Source organism: Haliotis rubra, unplaced genomic scaffold, assembly GCF_003918875.1.
Source record: "Haliotis rubra isolate DU_JTF1 unplaced genomic scaffold, ASM391887v1 Scf26, whole genome shotgun sequence".
NCBI lineage: Eukaryota > Metazoa > Mollusca > Gastropoda > Lepetellida > Haliotidae > Haliotis > Haliotis rubra.
Window position 1 is genome coordinate 2,383,200 of NW_025766669.1, and position 22,898 is coordinate 2,406,097.

The 22,898-nt window shown below is 40.3% G+C and overlaps 1 protein-coding gene across 1 annotated transcript in view; it reads right to left on the reverse strand.

The window, feature by feature from the left end:
* Positions 1–22,898, reverse strand: part of LOC124280079 (synaptotagmin-16-like) — a 42,681-nt gene that overhangs the window by 9,833 nt on the left and 9,950 nt on the right. The window contains 3 exon segments of the mRNA XM_046715957.1: positions 834–1,113; positions 12,647–12,921; positions 20,791–20,961. Of these exon segments, the coding sequence (XP_046571913.1) occupies positions 834–1,113; positions 12,647–12,921; positions 20,791–20,961 (726 nt within the window).

Sequence of the window (22,898 nt, forward strand, 5' to 3'; positions counted from 1 at the left end):
GGTCCATGTAGGAAGCAAAAGTACTGTAAGTCCCCATGGTCCCAAGTATGGTGATCTATCTTCAGTTGCTGGTGATCTATAGCCTGTTTTCATATTGTGTATTGTGCATATAGTGCTATTATTTTAATATCAAATGCTAGTTACAAATCTAACTGTGATAATCTAATTGACGACATTTGTTCTTTATCAATGTCATAGCAGTTCTCGTCACGATATGGCTAAAATATTGCCAATGTGACATTAAATATTAAATCACACACTCACTCACACTTCATTGATCCTTAACAAAGCATACTGCCAGCACATACACGATCCCTCATTTTCAATAAAAGTATGCTTGTATTTTGTTGATTTTTGTATTTTATGATGCTATGTTGCATATTTTGTTTGATATTTAATGCTGCACTCAGCAATATTTCAACTATATGGCCTGTCTGTAAATATTCAAGCCTGGACCAGACAATCCAGTGATGAACAGAATGAGCATTGATCTACGCAATTGGGATATGATGACATGTGTCAACAACTCGAACACGTTAGTCACCTTTTATGAGTGAGTGAGTGAGTTTAGTTTAGTTTTACACTGCTTTTAGCAATATTCCAGCAATTTCATGATGGTGGGGTACACCAGAAATGGGCTTCACACATTGTAGCCATATGGGGATTGAACCCAGGTCTTCCGTGTGACAAGCGAACGCTTTAACCACTAGGCTACCCCACCTCCCCTTTTTTGCACAGAACAGTAGATTGCGCCCTACTGAACATTATTCACAACAGGTCTGCAGGTTGTACTGACATTGAATAATACTCCACAGAAAACTGTAAACATTTACCTGGAAAGATTTTGCTGAATGAGAAGTTTTCATCAAAGGTGGGATTTTCTCCTGTTTTCACTTTGGTCTTGAACTTCTGTTTCTTGGTAGGTAGTAGCATCATGCGAACTTGGACATTGCTAGCACCACCGCGGTCCTTGGCTGGGATCTCACGGGCCTGGTGGATGGTCACGCTCATCTTACCACGCTTGGCTTCATACTTGAAGCTGACCTCCAGACTTCCACATTTGGAGATCAGGGGGGGATCCCCTTGCAGGTCACTGACATCAAACAGGTGTTCCTGGGGAAGGAAGACAAAAAGCTTATGGTAAAGTGAGGTATGATCAAACAGGTGTTCCTGGGGAAGGAAGACAAAAAGCTTATGGTAAAGTGAGGTATGATCAAACAGGTGTTCCTGGGGAAGGAAGACAAAAAGCTTATGGTAAAGTGAGGTATGATCAAACAGGTGTTCCTGGGGAAGGAAGACAAAAAGCTTATGGTAAAGTGAGGTATGATCAAACAGGTGTTCCTGGGGAAGGAAGACAAAAAGCTTATGGTAAAGTGAGGTATGATCAAACAGGTGTTCCTGGGGAAGGAAGACAAAAAGCTTATGGTAAAGTGAGGTATGATCAAACAGGTGTTCCTGGGGAAGGAAGACAAAAAGCTTATGGTAAAGTGAGGTATGATCAAACAGGTGTTCCTGGGGAAGGAAGACAAAAAGCTTATGGTAAAGTGAGGTATGATCATATAATCTAGAGAACAAGTATTGGCTCATAACTGGGGTCATCACAAGCTGAAAGTGGTTCATATACCGATGCTTATGATAGAGCTGGAATCATAACAGAGTCTTGGGACGGTGGGTTAGCCTAATGGTTGAAGCATTTGCTTGTCACAGTGAAGACCCAGGTTTAATTCTCCACCAGGGTACAATGGGTGAAACCCCTTTCTGGTGATACTGTTGGAATATTGCTAAAAGTGGCATAAAACCAAACTTACTCTCACCAACAGACCCAGACCAACAGATTTCTTATGAGTATGGAAATAGGTTTGTTTCTTTGATTAGCATTATTACCAGTGTTCCAGATACGTTTTTAACCTCAGGAAAAAAGCTGAAGAGCAATATAGGAGTAGAATTCCGGCTTTGTTGGAGTACAGCATTGCCATGCCTCAAAATTAATTGTATTATCCTTGGTCTGCCAGCACAAACATGGGTATTAATATCTTTATATTTGATACTCCCATACATGATATGCTAGTTATTTTACATTCAATCATATCTGCATATTTTTAGCCGTACATACATTGATACACCCTTATCTTGAACACATAGAATAGAATAGAATAGAATAGAATAGAATAGAATAGAATAGAATAGAATAGAATAGAATAGAATAGAATAGAATAGAATAGAATAGAATAGAATAGAATAGAATAGAATAGAATAATACTTTAATGCCTTTTCAGGAATTTGTGTTACATCAGCAGAGCAACTGACACATTAGAGAGATACCAAACATATTTACATAAATTCTTTGATTTAGGTATCTTCACATTTGTTTAAGAGAGATATGGTACTTGGAATAAAGGATGTACGGGCTCTCTTAGTTTTCACAATTGGAACTTTGTAGCGGCGGCCTGAAGGGAGGAGGTTGTATTCCGAATTTATGTAGTGAGTACGGTCAGATATGATTTTGACAGCACAGCAGACATGATTTCATACAGCACAGCAAGCATATATGGAAGATGATTGCCATTGTTACCTGCAACATGACATCTGCCAAACAGTTTCTAACACAGCTGTTCACTCAGCAACAGGGTTTGGAAATCATATTTCATGTTGGTTGGTTTTGTTATTTTATAACGCCGCACTCAGCAATATTCCAGCTATATAGCGGCGGTTTGTAAAAATCGAGTCTGGACCAAACAATCCAGTGATCAACAGCATGATCATCTATCTACACGATCAGGAAACAATGACATGTCAACCAAGACAGCAAGCCTGACTACCCAATCCATCTAGTCAACTCTTATGACAGGCATCTTTCTGAAGATCAATTTTAACCCAGATCTTCAAGGGTCGATATCTCATATGAACAACAGTAACTTCTGTGGATGGATAGAATGCAATAAGACATGGAGACACCAACAGACGTCTATAGCTATGTCCAGGGGTCCATTGGAGACATATAGGAACAAAAAAGAACTTTCAATTTGAACATATCAGAGTGTTACTTGCTATTCTAACAGACCAACAGTACAGTCCCTTACCTTGAAAAAATGGCTGACATTTTTGGAGAAAACTATCATCTAAGAACATTTATTGTATATTTCAAGGTGCGTGATCTAATTCCACATGTACACTTTTCTCTTTCGATAGTTCTCCTGTCTGCTTCAAAGATGGTGCCAATGAATTTTTTAATGAAAGCTGACCAACAGAAAAAAAATAAAATTCCCATATCTGTAAAAAGATTACAATGAACCCAAAATTGAATAAAGAACAAATATTATCTGAATTCTTTCAAAGTTGCATTTTCTGAAGCTGCATTTCAGAATTCATCAACCAAGAATTGAATAAGAGCTGGTCAAAGGAAGGATTGCATATTCTTTTGCATTCTGTAAAACTGGAGACAAACACTTGGGGAGCTAACAATATGGTACACTGAAACCATTCAGCTAACTATATCTTTCAGAACTGTGACAAAATAACTTGAAAAACACTGCAAAACAAAGCCATGAGAATGTGAATAATTAGAACATGTTGCACTTTAGCCAAGCCTGACTTCAATGAACTGCTCATTTTCTCAGTTGATCAAAATGTTTCTGGTGATGAATGAGTGAGTGAGTTTAGTTTTATTCTGCTCTCAGCAGTATTCCAGTTATATGGCGGCGATCTGTAATTAATAGTCTGGACCAGACAATCCACTGATCAACAGCATGAGCATCGATCTGCACAATTGGGAACCGATGACATGTGTCAACCAAGTCAGCGAGTCTGACCACCCGATCCCGTTAGTCGCCTCTTATGACAAGCATGGATTACTGAAGGCCAATTCTAACCCAGACCTTCACGGGTGTTCTGGTGATGAAACGCAGATGGTGATGGGGTGAGACCAAAAAGTATACATTTGGATGGAAATCTGATGAGCCATAGGGACCCAACTTCATTGGGGTGATTAAAATATAAGGTCAGATCGGCCTGGGTTGTGTATTGCATCAGGGTGTCGGAACACCTCAGGGGATGGTTAATACACACTGACTAGTATATTAAATTGTGTTTTGTTTGCCATTTTCTAAGTAGTAACCAGGCCTGTTAGGGAGACTCTGTCTTGAGCCATGCCACGTTTGAAATCTGGCCAATCAGTGGACAACTTTAAACATTGATATATGAACTCTGATGAATCCAGCACAAAGTAGGATCTTAGTATTATAGAGAATATGTGTAAGGTTTTCTAGAAGTGGATGGATGACAGGCTCAGTAAGACACAATATATTCAGCTACAACTTCCACACAATCTACAACCTCCATTCCCAACTACAACCTCCATTTGAACTACAACCTACAACCTCATCTCCAGGACGACCTGATACAGGTCAATTGTTTGTTTGTTTTTTCTGAGAAGTTGACAGATGACAAAGCGGACACACTTTATGAACAACAACATTTTAGTTTGATTGAAATAGCCATGTTTCTGTACAGATCCTTATCCTTTGTCCAGCATCCTGAAATAGCTAGACACTGATGAGCAGACGTCACTAAGATAGACATCATGACCTATTGAAACGTTCCGGTAATTCACTCACTTTCTGAGATTTAACATATGGGACATTAATCATTGCCAGTATATGGTTCTTTAAGTAAGGTCAAACTACATAAACCATTTCCTAAAAGTAAGCAGAAGACATCACCTTTCCTAAGAACTATTCTAAAAAGGATCCTACTACATCACACAAGTCTGCTTATTGCACATAATTCAAGCACCAAAGACAAGGCAGACATATCCCACAGCAAAAAACAATCCCTGGACCACCTGCCCATATTGTTGTGTAATGCTGAGGTAATTAGAGGGGATTCCCCAGTCTGAGAGGATCAGGAAACAGTGGCAGTGTGTTCAGGCTTCTCTTTGAGTCCCTTGGTGCTGCTGCCCATTCTCTACACCAGCTCAAACCTCCCATTCTGTCCGCAATACTGTACAGCTGAGCCACCCTGCACCAACTGCCTCTTGCCCAACCATTGCAGCAAGTAACCACCCTACCTACAATCTGCATCTCCCACCGCCACTTAACATACAGCTTCCACACGCCCTACAACCTCAACTCCACCTACAAACTCCTCACAACCTCCATCCTCACCTACAATCTCTACATAACCTCCAACCTCAATCGCAACCTCAAACCTCAACCCCACACAGTCTCAAACTTCAACCCCACCTACAACCTCCACACAACCCTTAGACAACCAACAACCCCACTCACAACCTCCACCTTCCATCCCAACCTACAACCTCCACACAACCTATAACACACATCTCCACTTACAACCTCAGCACCACCTACAACATCATCCTTCAGCCTCCATCCCAATCTAGAACCTCAATCTCCACCTAGAAGCCAAACACAACCTTCAACCTTCATCGCAATCTAAATCCTCCTCACAACCTACAAAAGCTACAACCTCCACATAACCTGCCCTTCCAATGGTCAATGGACACCTTGGCACTCCCCCCGCCGCCAGGCTGCAGCCCATAACCCCCAGCATCAACTGATAGTCATCTGAACAACATGCTAACACATTACATTTTATGTCTGTAGAATGGTACACCAGGATCTCTTCAAAGTAACCACCACTTGGATCAATTGTACCACAAATTCAATTTGCACAATCAATAGACAAAGATAATTGTAGGGGAGTATTTGATCCAGAAATTACTGGGCAGCTGATCAATAAGTGCTTCCCCCTCATCAGCAATGAACACTTTCTCTCTCTCACACTCTCTCTATCTCAAAGTGTTACATGCCCAGTACAATTAACAGCTGTGACTTCAGAAAACACTTTTGACTCCTGGTTGAAGACTTGTTTGCAACTGTGTGATCTTGTAGTACCAACAATGTGTAGGAGTCAAATGTTCAGTTACAAGGAAACAATTTGCCTCACCTGGCAATATTTCAGCTGCATGATGGCATGATGTAAGTATCAAGTCTGGACCAGACAATCCAGTGATTGCACTACTCTACTGCAACTGGGATATGATGACATGGATCTACCAAGTCAGCAAGCCTGACCACTCGATCCTCTTTATCCTGCTAGCAATCGGACAATTGTGACTATGGAAAAGCATCAAATTCCAATCTCTGTTGTCCACAATACGTCTGAGCTAAATGGTCTGTGACATATATTTGAATATTGTTGTTGCCACAAATCTGCATTTCATCAACCAACTGTACATATGATTATATCAATGTCTGTTGACGAGGATTTCAGGCAAGAATACCTTTTCATTAATAATAATAATGTGTCCATTTATATAGCACCAAACTCCACACTAGGTATGCTCATAGCGCTATTACAGTTCTCATTTACAGTAATGTTGTCATCAAATCAGCCATTTCAATCAGAGGTGGATATTCTGATTTGATACCTCCTTCTGACCAATCAGAATATCATTCAATCAATTCAATGGCAAATCTATCAGAGTGTCCTGTGTCATGAAAGAATAATGCCAAACATGTGATCTAATTTCACTGATCAAAATCAGGAATAATAATAATGCCTACATTTCAACGATGAAGCCTGAGAGGGGTTGTTTCAAGATTTAGTGCAAAGCTGAAAAGATAAATTAACAGAGTTATGTATTCTTGCTGCTGACGTACTGGGGCATTTTCATGACTTGAACCCGTGAAGGTCAGGGTTAGAATTCATCTTCAGTAACCGATCCTTGTTGTAAGAGGCGACCAACTGGATTGGGTGGTCAGGCTCGCTGACTTGGTTGACACATGTCATCATATCCCAATTGCGTAGATCGATGCTCATGCTGTTGATCACCGGATTGTCTGGTTCAGACTCGATGATTTGCAGACTGACACCACATAGCTAGAATATTGCTGAGTGAGGCATAAAACTAAACTCACTCAAGACTCAAGAGCAGTGTCTTGCTTATAATCATAAGAATATTTGTCTATTTGAGCAAGAACAAAGGCATCCACATACAAGATTTCTTGATTCTCATAACTGCTTGATGAACTTGTACAAACAAATGATCATACTTGACACAGAACTTGGTGAGAAGCATCATCTGAATCAACACTTGATTACATTGTTTATACAGAGCTTTGTCATGTCTGTCATTGATTCCGACAACATGCAGTCACCCTGACATGACATTATGCTGCAGGTTAAATGTTTTGTAAGGAAACTCACCTTTTCAGATTATTTTCATTTCTGCATTAATTTACAGCCTTTTTTTAGAGATCTAATTAACATTGGGATTGGGTTGGCCAGTCCTTCACGGCAATCACAAGGCAGGGTAATAACAAGTTTCACTTTTTAACATCTTTTCACCACCAATTTTCCACTGTCTAGGCAGATGCTCTATGCACTTGGTGATGTCTACTGTAGGAGATCAATACCAGGGCGATGTAAGGCATTTACTGTGTGTCTGACTGTGATAAAGATCTATCAACCATGCGGAATGGCTTCAAAAGTCCTTGTCCGATCTCCTTAATGGCAATCACAAGCCAGGTTAACAACAAGTTTCATCTTTTAAACACCACTCTTCCGCTCACACACACACACACACACACACACACACACACACACACACACACACACACACACACACACACACACACACACACACACACTATGCACTTGGCGACATCCACTGTAGGAGATTGATACCAGGAGAGTGTAAGGCAGGGTAACAAAAAGTTTCATCTTTTAACCACCACTCTTCCACTCTCCACACACACTCTATGCACTTGGCGACCTTCAATGTAGGAGATTGATACAAGGGAGTGTAAGGCAGGGTAACAAAAAGTTTCATCTTTTAACCACCACTCTTCCACTCTCCACACACACTCTATGCACTTTGCGACCTCCAATGTAGGAGATTGATACCAGGGAGTGTAAGACAGGGTACCAACAAGTTTCATCTTTTAACCACCACTCTTCCTCTCTCCACACACACACTTCATGCACTTGGCGACCCAGTACCAGGGGAGCGTAAGGCATTCACTGAGTGTAAGACTGGGACTGTGCCATGAATGGATGAAGGCCGACATCGGGCCACGAAGGGATGATGAGGTGCTACAGAGGGCAGCCTAGTGTCAGTGACAGCCTCACTGGAGCCATTTAGCTCTGGATGCTCTCCTGTAACCACGATGTCCTCATGCAAGTTCCATTACCACACTCACATAATTCAAAATCAATAGTAAATGGAAATAAGCCGTTTGTTCATTACACGGCAAGGATTTGCTTTGCATATCCTTAACACACATTGGACAGCCAGCCTGGGACTCGGTCTCCCTACACCGGCTGTATACGTGGATCAGCTGTGTGATAAATTTACTCCTTCCGTTAAACAAGTCACAAATGGCAGCTGTTGATATCAATACATCAGCATTTGTGTTGGAAGAACAACGCAAACAGTCATTGTATCTTTGTTTAGAACCTCTTAATGTTGGGTAGGATGGCTGACTGGCTGAGTATGGATTTCCGCCCTTTTTAGCAATATTCCAGCAATATCACGGCGGGGGACACCAGAAATGGGCTTCACAAGTTGTACCCATGTGGGGAATTGAACCCGGGCCTTTGGTGTGATGAGCGAATGCATTAACCACTAGGCTACCCCACCGCCCTGTTGGGTAGGATGGAATATTTCTTCAGGGGGATCCATGATTGTAAATGTTTGTAGTTTCGGTGTTTTTAAAAATCTTCATGTCGAGTGAGTGAGTGAGTGAGTGAGTGAGTGAGTGAGTGAGTGAGTGAGTGAGTGAGTGAGTGAGTGAGTGAGTGAGTGAGTGAGTGAGTGAGTGAGTGAGTGAGTGAGTGAAGTTTTACGCCGCACTCAGCAATATTCCAGCTATATGGCGGCGGTCTGTAAATAATCGAGTCTGGACCAGACAATCCAGTCATCAACAGCATGAGCATCGATCTACACAATTGGGATATGATGACATGTGTCAACCAAGTCAGCGAGCCTGACCACCCGATCCCGTTAAGTCACCTCTTACGACAAACATTTGTTACTGAAGATCAATTCTAACCCAGATCTTCACGGGTTGAGTGACTGAGTGAATGAGTATGGTTTTAAGCTGCTATTAGCAATATTTTACTATCAACGGGGGACACAGAAATCGCCTTCCCACATTGTACCCACAGTGACAGTAGAAGACTAACACACATTTCAAAACATAAGGATCACAGGTTACAAGCATCACATGCTTTGTTAATTGAAAGTCTTATACTCCTTCTAATTAAACTTTGAAAAATATTAGATTAGTAGAATATGTTTTCCTTTCACCATGCAGCGTTTCTTACAAATATTTAATCATGAATGGGAGTTAAATCTAGTCATCTTTTGATGAGAGAACTTTCAAAAATTGTAGTGCCTTCCATTGATACATCATTTCTGCTATTGTCGATTTCTTTATCATCTGGAATCAAAAGGTACAATATACCTTTTTCCCTGGAAACTCGAGCAATTTCTCAATATTATCAGAAAAATTTCATCATTGAGACATGGCTGGCTTCTGGCACTGACAAATATTTCTGGAAATTATTCAGCAAAATCATGTCCATTACTTTCCCTCACAATTTGTTTCTTTAATTAATTTTCCCTGCTCAAAAAATAAAATCCTCATGTTTTTATTGGCCAAAAATGTAAACTTACAAAAAAAAAATTTTTTCATTGTTTTTTGCCCCATATAAACTTCATAAATTGCCAAAAATAAAATACTTTTAGTATTCAAAAGGAAAATTATTTTGACTAGTGATTTTTATTTTTTATTTTTTCCCCGCCTGCCTTTAGGTTTTCTGAGGACAAAAATCCGTAAAACACGAAATAAAATTGATCTTGCCTAATATTACATATTAATATTATATTGATTACTAAAGACACAATCTAGAACGATATCAAATTTATATTTTATGAGCTGCATATGTTATAAAACATGACATTCAATGAATTTGAACTTTTTTCAATAAACTTGAACACCAGAAGCACAGTGTCAAATGACGCAATGCATCAGTAATAACATATGTTTTATCATGTTCGTAATACTATAAGGAATACATATGTTACACTGTTCTGCATTATTATTCATAGGAACTTTTTCTTAAAATATTTCACAAAAATTATTGCATCTGTTACTAAATGCTGTAAAGCGTTAAGATATTTTCCCCACGATTCTGATTGGCTGACTCAAAACTCAAAAGAAAATTTAAAATTTTTCAACAACCTTCAATCCAGAACTGTTTTCTCAAAAGGATTTTCCTGCGAACTGTCTGTGCACCAACATGCAGCATTTGAAACAATACCTACACATAGAAGTGGGAACTCTCATGAATTGAACTACTAAAAATTAAAAGGAACCCTGTTAATGAACAATCAATAAATCAGTTAAACAAACTGTTCAAAGGAGAACATTTTATCAAGGTAAGAGCATACTCTGCCATACAACAAATGTTCTTTGCAGTCAGGATTTCATTTGAAAGGCTTTTTGTTTGCTGCACCGTCTGACCTCAATCAGCCAGAAAACTACAAATTTAGAGTGCATCTGCTTCATTCCTCTGCACAATTCTACACAATTTATGACTGTTCTTCTTCAATACATGCACAAAAATTGAAAAATAATCCTTAATTAACAAAATCTTTCATAAAAGTCATTTCCAAATTGTGAAAATGTCATTGTCAAACTGGGACACCTCTCACATGCCTTTTGGTCATCATGATTTAAAGTAGACTCACTGAGGAGGTTAATAATTAAAATTTAATGTTTCAAAAGTTAACTTACGCCTTGTTGAACATAAAAACACACTTTCACTTGTTAGTGAGTGAGTGTGGTAGTTTAGTTTTACACCGCTTTTAGCAACATTCCAGCAATATCATGGACCCCAGAAATATGCTTCAGACATTGTACCAGTGTGGGGAATCGAACCCAGGCCTTTGGGTGAGGAAATGCTTTAACCACTAGGCTAACCACTGCCCCTTTCAGTTGCTAGATAAAGTTGATCACCAAAACAGGTATTCTATCCTTCACTCCCGCACAACACATTTCGATTAGTTATCAATGTCGTACTGCTACGTCAAAACAAACATCTAACTGTTAAAAACATCCAAAAACATTTAATAGCTTGTGGCAAACTAAAGTCAGCATGAAGGTAAAACTGATCAACATCAACGTTAAAAGGAATGAACTTTCACCCAAAACATACTAATACATACAGAAGCCAGAAACTGGAACATTACAGAAGTGGTTTTGATCAGTTACGTTTGAATGGGTTCACATATTGTTGTACAACTGTCACACAGCATAGCTTCAGTAAGTGTACCGAATAATTTATTGCAAACAACGCTGGTCAGGGATGAGATGATCACTAATTCGTGGGGACTATCGTCAATGGAAGAGGTGGGTATAGACTAGTGGAGGTGCGATTAATTGAAATAATCGAAGATTGGTCGCAATGACTTAATGACCATGCAATTGATCATGTTTTCTCATAATCGAACACAAACAGTTTTGGAACACTTGTTTGCATTAACAATATTAACAATGTTTTTTTCTGTTACATTTCATAAGCACTACTAGCTCATTCCAGGTCAGGATTGAATTTATCTTAAAGACTCCAGGAAATTTATGTTCCTAACATACTAGTCATCCTGTAAAGAAGTGAAATTTGCAAATGCATTGTGTGCAATTTGCAAAAAAACCGGAAAGGACATGTGTTTTTTAAAAAAAATTGTGCATTAAGAAACATAACCACGAAAATTTGATAAATGACGCTAACCAATTATTTTCGATGATTCATCGGCTGTAATGAACCAATCATCAATTATGAGATTTTAGCCAATTCCCAACACTAGTATTGACACAGGGGATGCTTCACACACGAGACAGCAGGTGTATGGATGACGTGATGTGGTTACATACTCCAGGGGGCACAGTGACCTGTCCGTCCACGTGGTAACACAACGCGGTCATTGTGCTGCAACATTCACCCGCGGCTGGACACACAAGTGCTGATTCAGGCCTCCATTTGGCCAACTCTCAGACAATCTAATTACCCAATAAACCTAGACCATTATTGGATGAAAGAGAGCCCCAGAACATCTCTTGTCAGGTAAAGATCAGTGCTTCTGCTGTCAATACTCTCATAATCACCAGTGTAAAACTGGTGGTTTAGGTGGGAAACTTGACAGTTCCCACACGGATCCCAAGGCATGTAATTTAGCACTGAAATGTGATTGTATGCTGTCGGTGTCTGCCGAGTTGCCAGGTAATGTATGAATGATGAGAATTAAAGTCTCGTGTTATTGATGAAGCGTCAAACTCTCATTACCATAAAGTCGGTATTCCAGGACCCACTGAAGTGGATCAGAAGGCCTTCACAATAAAATCAAAGGATCTATTGTCAGCCATCATGGAGAAAAACAGTACCATATTGAACATGCTCCAACATGCATAACATCCCCACAATACACATCAACAGCCTAGAAATCAATATACCACATTGATATGTCAAATACCAGGACATAAAACATACTTGCAGTTACAGTTGAACCCAAATAGTCACTGACTGTTTCACGAAAACGGTTCTATAGGCATGGCATACTCACATCATTCGACATGGTCCTGTCCGTAGCTGACAAGGCTTGCTCGCTGCCGGACAGGGAGGCAGACTGTTCTGTCAGAAAGGCTTTGTTTTCGTACGTGTGCTGGTCATCTAGATCCGGTCCCGAGGTGGATTTAACGGATGGCTGTTGCTCTGGGGACAGGTCCACTGCAGCGCCATGCTGACTGTTGTCCTCTTCATCCTCACTCCCAGGAGGGCTAACATCATCTGTTGCTTGACCTTTCTCTGCCAGGGATGCTGCCTCCTCTGTTTGTTTGTCTGGTAATAACATGACACAGGGATTACACCAAGACCATGGTGCGGAACACTGAATTATAGATTCCAACTGGAAGATACAAGTGTTTATGGCCAGTAGAGGCTGTTGGTTCACAGCTAACTGCCATGGTGCCGGTATTGTCCCACTGCTGGTTCATACAGTTTTTATTGCCAGCAGTAAATCTCAGAACTACTGCCTGACCATTCCACTGCTGAATGCTCCATCTCATTTGTCAATGTTGCCCAGATTCCCTTCATCATGTCTCATAGCATGAATTATTCCACGGCATTATGTTGAAACAAAATGGAAATACGTGTCTGCCTAAAATATTGACAATAAACTGTATGTGTCTATTGTGTGTAATATGAACGGTTTTGAATGATAAAAACACACTCATTAGAGTGAGTGAGTGAGTGAGTTTTACGCACCCATGTGGAGAATGGAACTTTGGTTTTCGGAGTGATAAGCGAACGCTACAATCACTAGACTACCTCACCACCCCCACACTCAGTAGAAGTGGTGGAAAGATATTTTGTAGGAAGTAAACTGTGAAATTTGATTTCTTAATATGTCTTAAGGTACCATGGGTCTCTAAAGCATACTTGAATCTGTTTGATTCAATATTACATTTCAGCTTCTACTATATACACCTGTGCTTTGTCACAAGTACAATTGCCTTGCCTCTGCATGTTTTTATGACAATGCCACTAGTAGGCATGATATAGTCACCTTTTCGCAAACACTGTATCGTAGATAGACAGTTTCATAAACACATGCCCATGACAATCTCTTGTTTCGGAGACACTGAAAATGTCCAGTGTTTTGTTGTTCTGATTCTATTAATTACACATGCAATATTTGACATCAAAATCTAAAATATGCCAAATTAAAATCATGAAATTGAGTTAACAATTAAACAAAACATGTGTCACACGACAAACATATTCACTGTAGGTTAGTGAGTGAGAGAGTTTTATTTTTACGCCGCACTCAGCAATATTCCAGCTATATGGCAGCGGTCTGTAAATAATCGAGTCTGGACCAGACAATCCACTGATCAGCAGCATGAGCATCGATCTGTGCAATTGGGAACCGATGACATGTGTCAACCAAGCCAGCGAGGCTGACCACCCGATCATGTTAGCCGCCTCTTATGACAAGCATGGGTTACTGAAGGTTTATTCTAACCCGGACCTTCAAGGGTTAACTGTAGGTTAAATTACAGTTGTGTTTGATTGTATGGGTGAGGAGGAATGTTTGAAAGAGCGTGGACATGTTAAAGAGTACCTCGTTAAATTTCTATTACAATGTTACTGGTATATATTGATGAGACCATATGCTCCACAATTCACCAACCACCTCACCAAATTTGCAAGTAAGTAGAACATGTGAATGAGAACTGGATGTTGATCCTTTCAATACATGCATGGATTGGACATATGTCAACACTAAATATGTATCTTAAATTGAGTAAATACACTGACTTTAGGGAATTTCAGGCATCTGATTTATTGTTGAAGACTACAAGTCCAAATTGAATTCAAGAGGACACACAAACAATGCAAACAAACTGTGGAAAATTCACATGGTGCCAAGCATCCATTTTCTCTCAGGTCAGCCATTTAAAAGGAGAACACTTGCAAGTGCAAAAAAAAGACAGGAAATTAAAAAAAAAAGGCCAATTGAAGATGCCAATTTTAAATTTTTCCACACCATTAAATTCAAGATATTCTTGACGGAACAATGAGCAGATGATGATTTAGACAGGATGTCACATGACAACATGGCTGAAACTTTGTGCAAATGATACTTTGATAATTGTTTCTTTAACCAATCCTAAGATACCTTAGCTGCTGTAGCTCGTTTTTGTAACGCTACTGTATCTTTCCGATATTCCCATGGGCTGTAGTAAATTTTATCCAGTATTAATTAATATTGGTGTCCCTTTAATACAATCACATTCAAAATTTGTGTGGATGACATCAAAAGAATACTGTTCAACCAAATTTACAAATTATTAGTGGGGAAGCCAAATTGGGGTGAATTTTTTTTACTAATGGCGGGAGATCCCGTATCCCCATTGTCTATACTGCAGATGGACATTTCTGTAATGCATGAGATGCAAGCTGCCGTACACTGAAACCTGCCACTAATAGAATAATGTGAACCAAGTTAAACCTGAAATAGGAGTGAGTGAGTGAGTGAGTGAGTGAGTTTAGTTTTACATCATATTCCAGCAGGGCGGGGGGCACTAGACCAGAAATGGAGAACAAATATACCTAGCTGTTACTTTACAATTATACTATTCCTTGAAAGCAGGGCATGTTTTTCATCCATTTCTTTCTAAAATAACTACATACACAGCATTAAATGTTAACAACTGTATATATTTAATAATCTCAGAACATTCAGAACTAACTGATCCTGGGGGAGTTACCGTAGTTAACACAATCAGGGCCCACCCCCAATAACCATCCTTATTCACAGACTGCAAGCCTTGCCACCCAATCAGTCATCATGAAGACGACTTTCTAAATGCCATGTTGCTGCAGCTATGAAATTCCGAGCTCTGGGATTTTAATCGCACAATGGACCTTTTGATCCGAGGTCCATCACCTTGTCCACATGACCAAAGAGGATAACCCTATCAGCAAGCTGTCAAGGTAAGGTTGTCTTCTGTGGGATGACTCTATCCCGTCTCGAGTATTGGAACATCAGATGCTTAATTGGCATTTTAGAAGATGATATTTGATGAACATAGAGATCTTTTCTGGGTTACATCTTCTTTTTATTCTCGAGTACAACGTTTCCCGATCATGAAATTGACTGGGAAACTGAAGTCCTCGCAAAAAACATCAGTGACTGGCGGAAACGCAAGTTGATTGAAGCTATCTTCATCAAACGCACAAAACCAGCAATAAACAGGGATCAGGGTGTCTACCTCCCTAATGCATGGTACATAAAACAATAAGACAATACCCTACCCTCGTCACTGTTCCCATGTATAAAGCATAATTTCTATGTATACACTGCTATTACTTTACATTCTATACATTTATAAATACGTCTCTGTACATTTCTAAATCAATCAACAATTTTGTATAAGTATCTGCACATCCATTAATTTTGCAGTAAACAACATCTTATATATTCATAATAACATGTATTCTATTAGCCATGTCATCTGTATCTATTGACCACCACATGTATTGCATCGTCATAGCATTGTGACGTCACGGCCAGAGTTAACAGTTACTGTTCAGTTTTACCTGATGATGGGGCCAGAACAAGCCCTGAAACGTTGTACTCGAGAATAAAAAGAAGATGTAACCCAGAAAAAATCTCTATGTTTATTGGAACATCATTGAAATCTGGATTAATCCCCACTGATAATACATCTGCAAACAGCATCTTGACTATTGCAGAGGAATCTAGGAATGTTATTTTTTTCAGGATTGTCAATGTCATGATGAATATTATGAGAATCATTTTCGGCAGCTATTTTACCCACGTTGATGTGACATCTTGATTGAGAGAGAACAATGACTCCAACTCAATTGGTTTTCAGATTCAATCAGTCAATCGTGCATCCCATGGGAGAGGCGGGACAAAGTATGTGTGTCCATTTTCAGGAAAATCCTAGTGAATCAAATGTTTAGGCTGTATCACTCAAAGTGTTTAAATGTGCAGTGTTTTGTTAATGTTTGTCTGGAAAGGTCGGAAAAGACTTTTAAAGTAAACATTCTTTGAAGCAGATTGTAAAAGAAAAATTTTGTAAAAGAGAAAATTGATCACAACTTCTTTCCCTTTGAAACCTTTTTCATACAGACTAATTATGTTTCATCATGCAGCTTCTTCTAAAACAAAATGTCATCTTTAAAGGTGTTCACCATGCATGTATGTAATTCTAGGCCAGAAAGTGCTATTGATTTCTGTAGCACACAACACCAGTCCGTGGTGAAAGAATCACTTCAAGACATTGATGTGTGTCATGGTGAGCGGGCAGACAGGGGAAGTGAATAGAATCCTTCAACTGTGAAATCTGTCAATAACAGATTAAGTTATGGGCTGCAATTCACTTAAACTTATTAAATCAGAACAAGATTTATCAGGTGTAATGTGTGTGTGTGTGTACTTCATATGGTCATTGATGTGTGTGTGTGTGTGTGCGTGTGTGTGACATTACACAGTATCAAGGTGAGGTGAGGTGAAATTGGGTTGTGCTTGAGAATATTTCGCTCATATGACGACGTGCATGCGTGTGTATGTGTATGTGTGGCTGCTTGTACTAGCCCAGACTGAAGCTGGTTTTATAGTGCCAGCCCACTGAGATACCATGCCGCAGTGAAGCATGAATACCCCACTCAGACACATTATACTGACTCCGAGCCGACCAGTCCTTGTTGTACCCATTAATGCTGAGCGCCAGACAGGGACCAACAAGTACCATATTTTAACGTCTTTTTGTATGACGCTGTCGGGGATCGAACCCGCGACCTTCTGCTCTCCAGGCGGACGCTCTAACCACTACACCACGGAGGCGGTCCAGTATGAAGGTACTTGATATGGTCACTGTTGTGTATGTGCGTATATGCGTGCCAGTACAGAGTATGAAGGTACTTCATATGATTGCTGTGTATGTGCGTGCCAGTACAGAGTATGAAGGTACTTCATATGATTGCTGTGTATGTGTGTGCGTGTGCCAGTACAGAGTATGAAGGTACTTCATATGATTGCTGTGTATGCGTATGCCAGTACAGAGTATGAAGGTACTTCATATGATTGCTGTGTATGTGTGCGTGCCAGTACAGAGTATGAAGGTACTTCATATGATTGCTGTGTATGTAAGTACAGAGCGTGCCAGTACAGAGTATGAAGGTACTTCATATGATTGCTGTGTATGTGCGTGCCAGTACAGAGTATGAAGGTACTTCATATATGATACAGAGTATGATTGCTGTGTATGATTGCATGTGTATTGTGCCAGTACAGAGTATGAAGGTACTTCATATGATTGCTGTGTATGTGCGTGCCAGTACAGAGTATGAAGGTACATGATTGTATGAAGGTACTGCCTACAGAGTATGATGATGTGTATGCATCGTGCCAGTACAGAGTATGTACTTCATATGATTGCGTGCCAGTACAATGTATGTGCGTGCCAGTACAGAGTATGAAGGTACTTCATATGATTGCTGTGTATGTGTGCGTAGTACAGAGTATGAAGGTACTTCATATGAAGGTGCCAGTACAGAGTATGATTGCTGTGTGTATGTGTGTGTGCCAGTACAGAGTATGAAGGTACTTCATATGATTGCTGTGTATGTGTGTGCGTGCCAGTACAGAGTATGAAGGTACTTCATATGATTGCTGTGTATACACAGAGTGAAGGTACTCATATGATATGACAGTGCAAATGCCAAGTACAGAGTATGTACTTCATATTGCTGTACTTGTATGCGTGCCAGTGCGTATGCCAGTACAGAGTATGAAGGTACTCCATATGATTACTTCATATGTGTATGTATGTGCGTGAGTATGAAGGTACTTCATATGATTGCTGTGTAATGTGTGCGTGCCAGTACAGAGTATGAAGGTACTTCATATGATTGCTGTGTAATGTATGTGCAGTGCCAGTAGGTACTTCATAGAGTATGAAGGTACTTCATATGATTGTATGTATGTATGTATGTGCGTGCCAGTACAGAGTATGAAGGTACTTCATATGATTGCTGTGTATGTGTGTGCGTGCCAGTACAGAGTATGAAGGTACTTCATATGATTGCTGTGTATGTGCGTGCCAGTACAGAGTATGAAGGTACTTCATATGATTGCTGTGTATGTGTGTGCGTGCCAGTACAGAGTATGAAGGTACTTCATATGATTGCTGTGTATGTGCGTGCGTGTGTGCGTGCCAGTACAGAGTATGAAGGTACTTCATATGATTGCTGTGTATGTGCGTGTGCGTGCCAGTACAGAGTATGAAGGTACTTCATATGATATGATATGATTGCTGTGTATGTGCATGCCAGTACAGAGTATGAAGGTACTTCATATGATTGCTGTGTATGTATGTGCGTGCATGCGTGCCAGTACAGAGTATGAAGGTACTTCATATGATTGCTGTGTATGTGTCGTGCGTGCGTGCCAGTACAGAGTATGAAGGTACTTCATATGATTGCTTGTATATGTGTGTGCGTGCCAGTACAGAGTATGAAGGTACTTCATATGATTGCTGTGTATGTGCGTGCCAGTACAAAGTATGAAGGTACTCATATGATATGATTGCAATATTAATGGTGTATGTGTGCCAGTGTATGAAGGTACTTCATATGATTGCTGTGTATGTGCATGCGTGCCAGTACAGAGTATGAAGGTACTTCATATGATTGCTGTGTGTGTGTGCGTGCCAGTACAGAGTATGAAGGTACTTCATATGATTGCTGTGTATGTGTGTGCGTGCCAGTACAAAGTATGAAGGTACTTCATATGATTCATATGATTGCTGTGTATTCATATGATTGCGTGCATGTGCCAGTAGTAGAGTATGAAGGTACTTCATATGATTGCTGTGTATTCATATGCGTGCCAGTACAGAGTATGAAGGTACTTCATATGATTGCTGTGTATGTGTCATATGCGTGCCAGTACAATAAGTATGAAGGTACTTCATATGATTGCTGTGTAATGTGTGTGATTGCTGTGTGTGCGTACCAGTACAGAGTATGAAGGTACTTCATATGATTGCTGTGTATGTGTGCATGCCAGTACAGAGTATGAAGGTACTTGATTGCTGTGTATATGATTGCAGAGTGTGTATGTGTGTGCATGTCCGTGCCAGTACAGAGTATGAAGGTACTTCATATGATTGCTGTGTATGTGTGTGCGTGCCAGTACAGAGTATGAAGGTACTTCATATGATTGCTGTGTATGTGTGTGCGTGCCAGTACAGAGTATGAAGGTACTTCATATGATTGCTGTGTATGTGCATGCGTGCCAGTACAGAGTATGAAGGTACTTCATATGATTGCTGTGTATGTGCATGCGTGCCAGTACAGAGTATGAAGGTACTTCATATGATTGCTGTGTATGTGCGTGCATGCGTGCCAGTACAGAGTATGAAGGTACATCATATGATTGCTTGGTGTATGTATGTACAGAGTATGAAGGTCATGTTTTGCGTATGCGTGTACTTCATATGATTGCTGTGTAGTGCAGAGTATGAAGGTACATCATATGATTGCTGTGTATGTGTCTGTTTGCGTGCTAGTACAGAGTATGAAGGTACTTCATATGATTGTTGTGTATGTGTGTGTCACTCTACAAGTGATCATAAACTTGGTTAAAGTTAGTGAGTGAGTGAGTTTAGTTTTACGCCGCACTCAGCAATATTCCAGCGATATGGCGCCGGTCTGTAAATAATCGAGTCTGGAACAGACAATCCAGTGATCAACAGCATGAGCATCGATCTGCGTAATTGGGAACTGATGACATGTGTCAACCAAGTAAGTGAGTCTGACCACCCGATCCCGTTAGTCACCTCTTACGACAAGCATAGTCGCCTTTTGTGGCAAGCATGGGTTGCTGAAGACCTATTCTAACCCGGATCTTCACGGGTCATTAGTTAGTGAATGAGTGAGTTCAGTTTTATGCAGATTTTAGCAATATTCCAGCCATATTACGCAGGGGACACCAGAAATGGGCTTCACACATTGTACCCATGTGCCATTGTGGGTAATCGAACCCGGGTCTTCTGCGTGATGAGCAAACGCTTTTAACCACTGGGTTTCCCCACCATCCCCTTGGTTAAAGCAAAGGTTATAAAACAAACAAAATATTATTATTGTTAGTATTAATATTATTAGTATCACCTGTTGCTACATCGGCCTTACTCTTGTGACTCTTCCTGCTGCGTGCACTCTTCCCACTCCGGACGCTGCTGCGGATGCTGCCTCTGTGTGTGGCGAGAGTGTCCTGATAACGCTTTAGCACCTCATCATCGCTGTCACTGGAGGAGTCGTCATCGTACTGGTAGGATGTTCCTGAAACTGTCAGAAACATGGTGTCAGATTCCTATATACCCTCACTGAGCCATACCATCCCTGGGCCAGACACCACTTTCATACTGTGCCAGACTCCTCTAACTATACCCTCACTGAGCCATACCATCCCTGGGCCAGCCACTGGGCCACCATACTGTGCCACTCCTCTAACTATACCCTCACTTCACTGGGCCACCATACTGTGCCAGACTCCTCTAACTATACCTTCACTGAGCCACAATACTGTGTCAAACACCCATACCATCCCTGGGCCAGACACCTATACTTTCACTGGGCCACCACTCTGTGCCAGACACCTTAAACCATATTCACTGGATCAAAACACAGTGTCAAACACCTTTAACTATATAAATAAAATAATTATAAAAATAAATTTGGCAGATATACACATGTTACAGTTTGATTATTCAGTGACCTTATCAAAGCATGAAACGTTTGAAGCATGTGATTTGAAATAAGACCATGCTGATGTGAAAACATCCGACTTCCACAAAACATCTCATCTTTGTAAATCACCTTGGAAATGTCTTGGAAAGCTGAATCTGTGACAAGTTAAACATTTGTAACAACAATTCTCAAGTTTCTTAAGAGCGGTTCATCTTCTGGAAAAGATCTCAAGAAACTCTTACAGCATATGGCACAGCATGTGTAGCATGCAGTGAGGATTGGAGAGGATTTCTGCCTCGGGAGGAATTGATTATCTGTCAAACTGACTACAGCTCTGTCTTTCACAATGTGCTGGAAGTAATTGAGTAATCATCACATTGCTATTATACAATCATGTCAACTGAAAAGAAAAAGTCGGCCTTTTTATATCTGTAACAACTTTATTGAATTAGATTTTGTACGAAAAATACTGGAAAAACCAAGAGTGTGAAATGAGCTGCTTGGCTTCTGCTCCCTCTTTCCTGTACACCGAATATATAGAATCAGTGAGTGAGTTGAGTTTTACGCCTCTTTTAGCAATATTCCAACACTCAGTCATGGTGGGGGACACCGGAAATGGGCTTCACACATTGTACCAATGTGGACAATCGAACCCGGATCTTTAGCGTTACAGGCGAATGCTTTAACCACTAGGCTACCCCACCGCGCCACCAAATGTATAGAAGGAAGCAGAGCTCACTATTTACACAAAGTAGGAGGTAAGCACATTGCACCATTCACCAAAAACAGAATATATAAAGTAAGAGTATGCATGTTCACATGCAACAAAATATACAAAAGTAAGTAGATTGAACCATTCACACAACAGAAACAAAGATTCAAGCTAACAGACATTGGTCACTTATTTTCCCGCCAATATTACCGAACTATAAAACAAGATTGAAACAGATCAGTGTTGCAGCATTGATGTCAGGATCAAACTCAACACAAATAACCATCATCTTGACATCTGCTCAGTGAACTACAACTTCCTCGTGTTAAGAGCCTGTCCTTTCTGTGCCCAGCACACCTTCAACGAAGGTTGGGCAATAGAGGGAACGTGTCACATCCTGAAAGATTAATGTGGGTGGAAAGGTCTAAGTGGTGAAGTCACACATGTTTACAACTTTGGTGAAACAAGTAACCACAGGTATGGTGTTGACAAACTTATAAACTTAATTAGATCAAAGGAGTAGGAACTGCTGTAGACAAATTTAGAAACTTCATTGGGCCAAACCAGGAAACGAACCATAGATCACAGGTTTCTGTCATTGCCATCACACAAGAGCTTGTAGCTGTCCTGTATTTAAAGCCCCACAGACTTAAACCAACTGAAGAGTTTATGTTGCCCAAATTGCTGGTTCTCACTCGATCACTGACGAGCCACATGAGATGTAGCTCTGCCATGGATCGGTCGAACTGCTTCACTTGCTACACAAGTATAGAGCTGCAAGGAGGTCATTACAATCTGTGATTAGCTCGCTGGGACG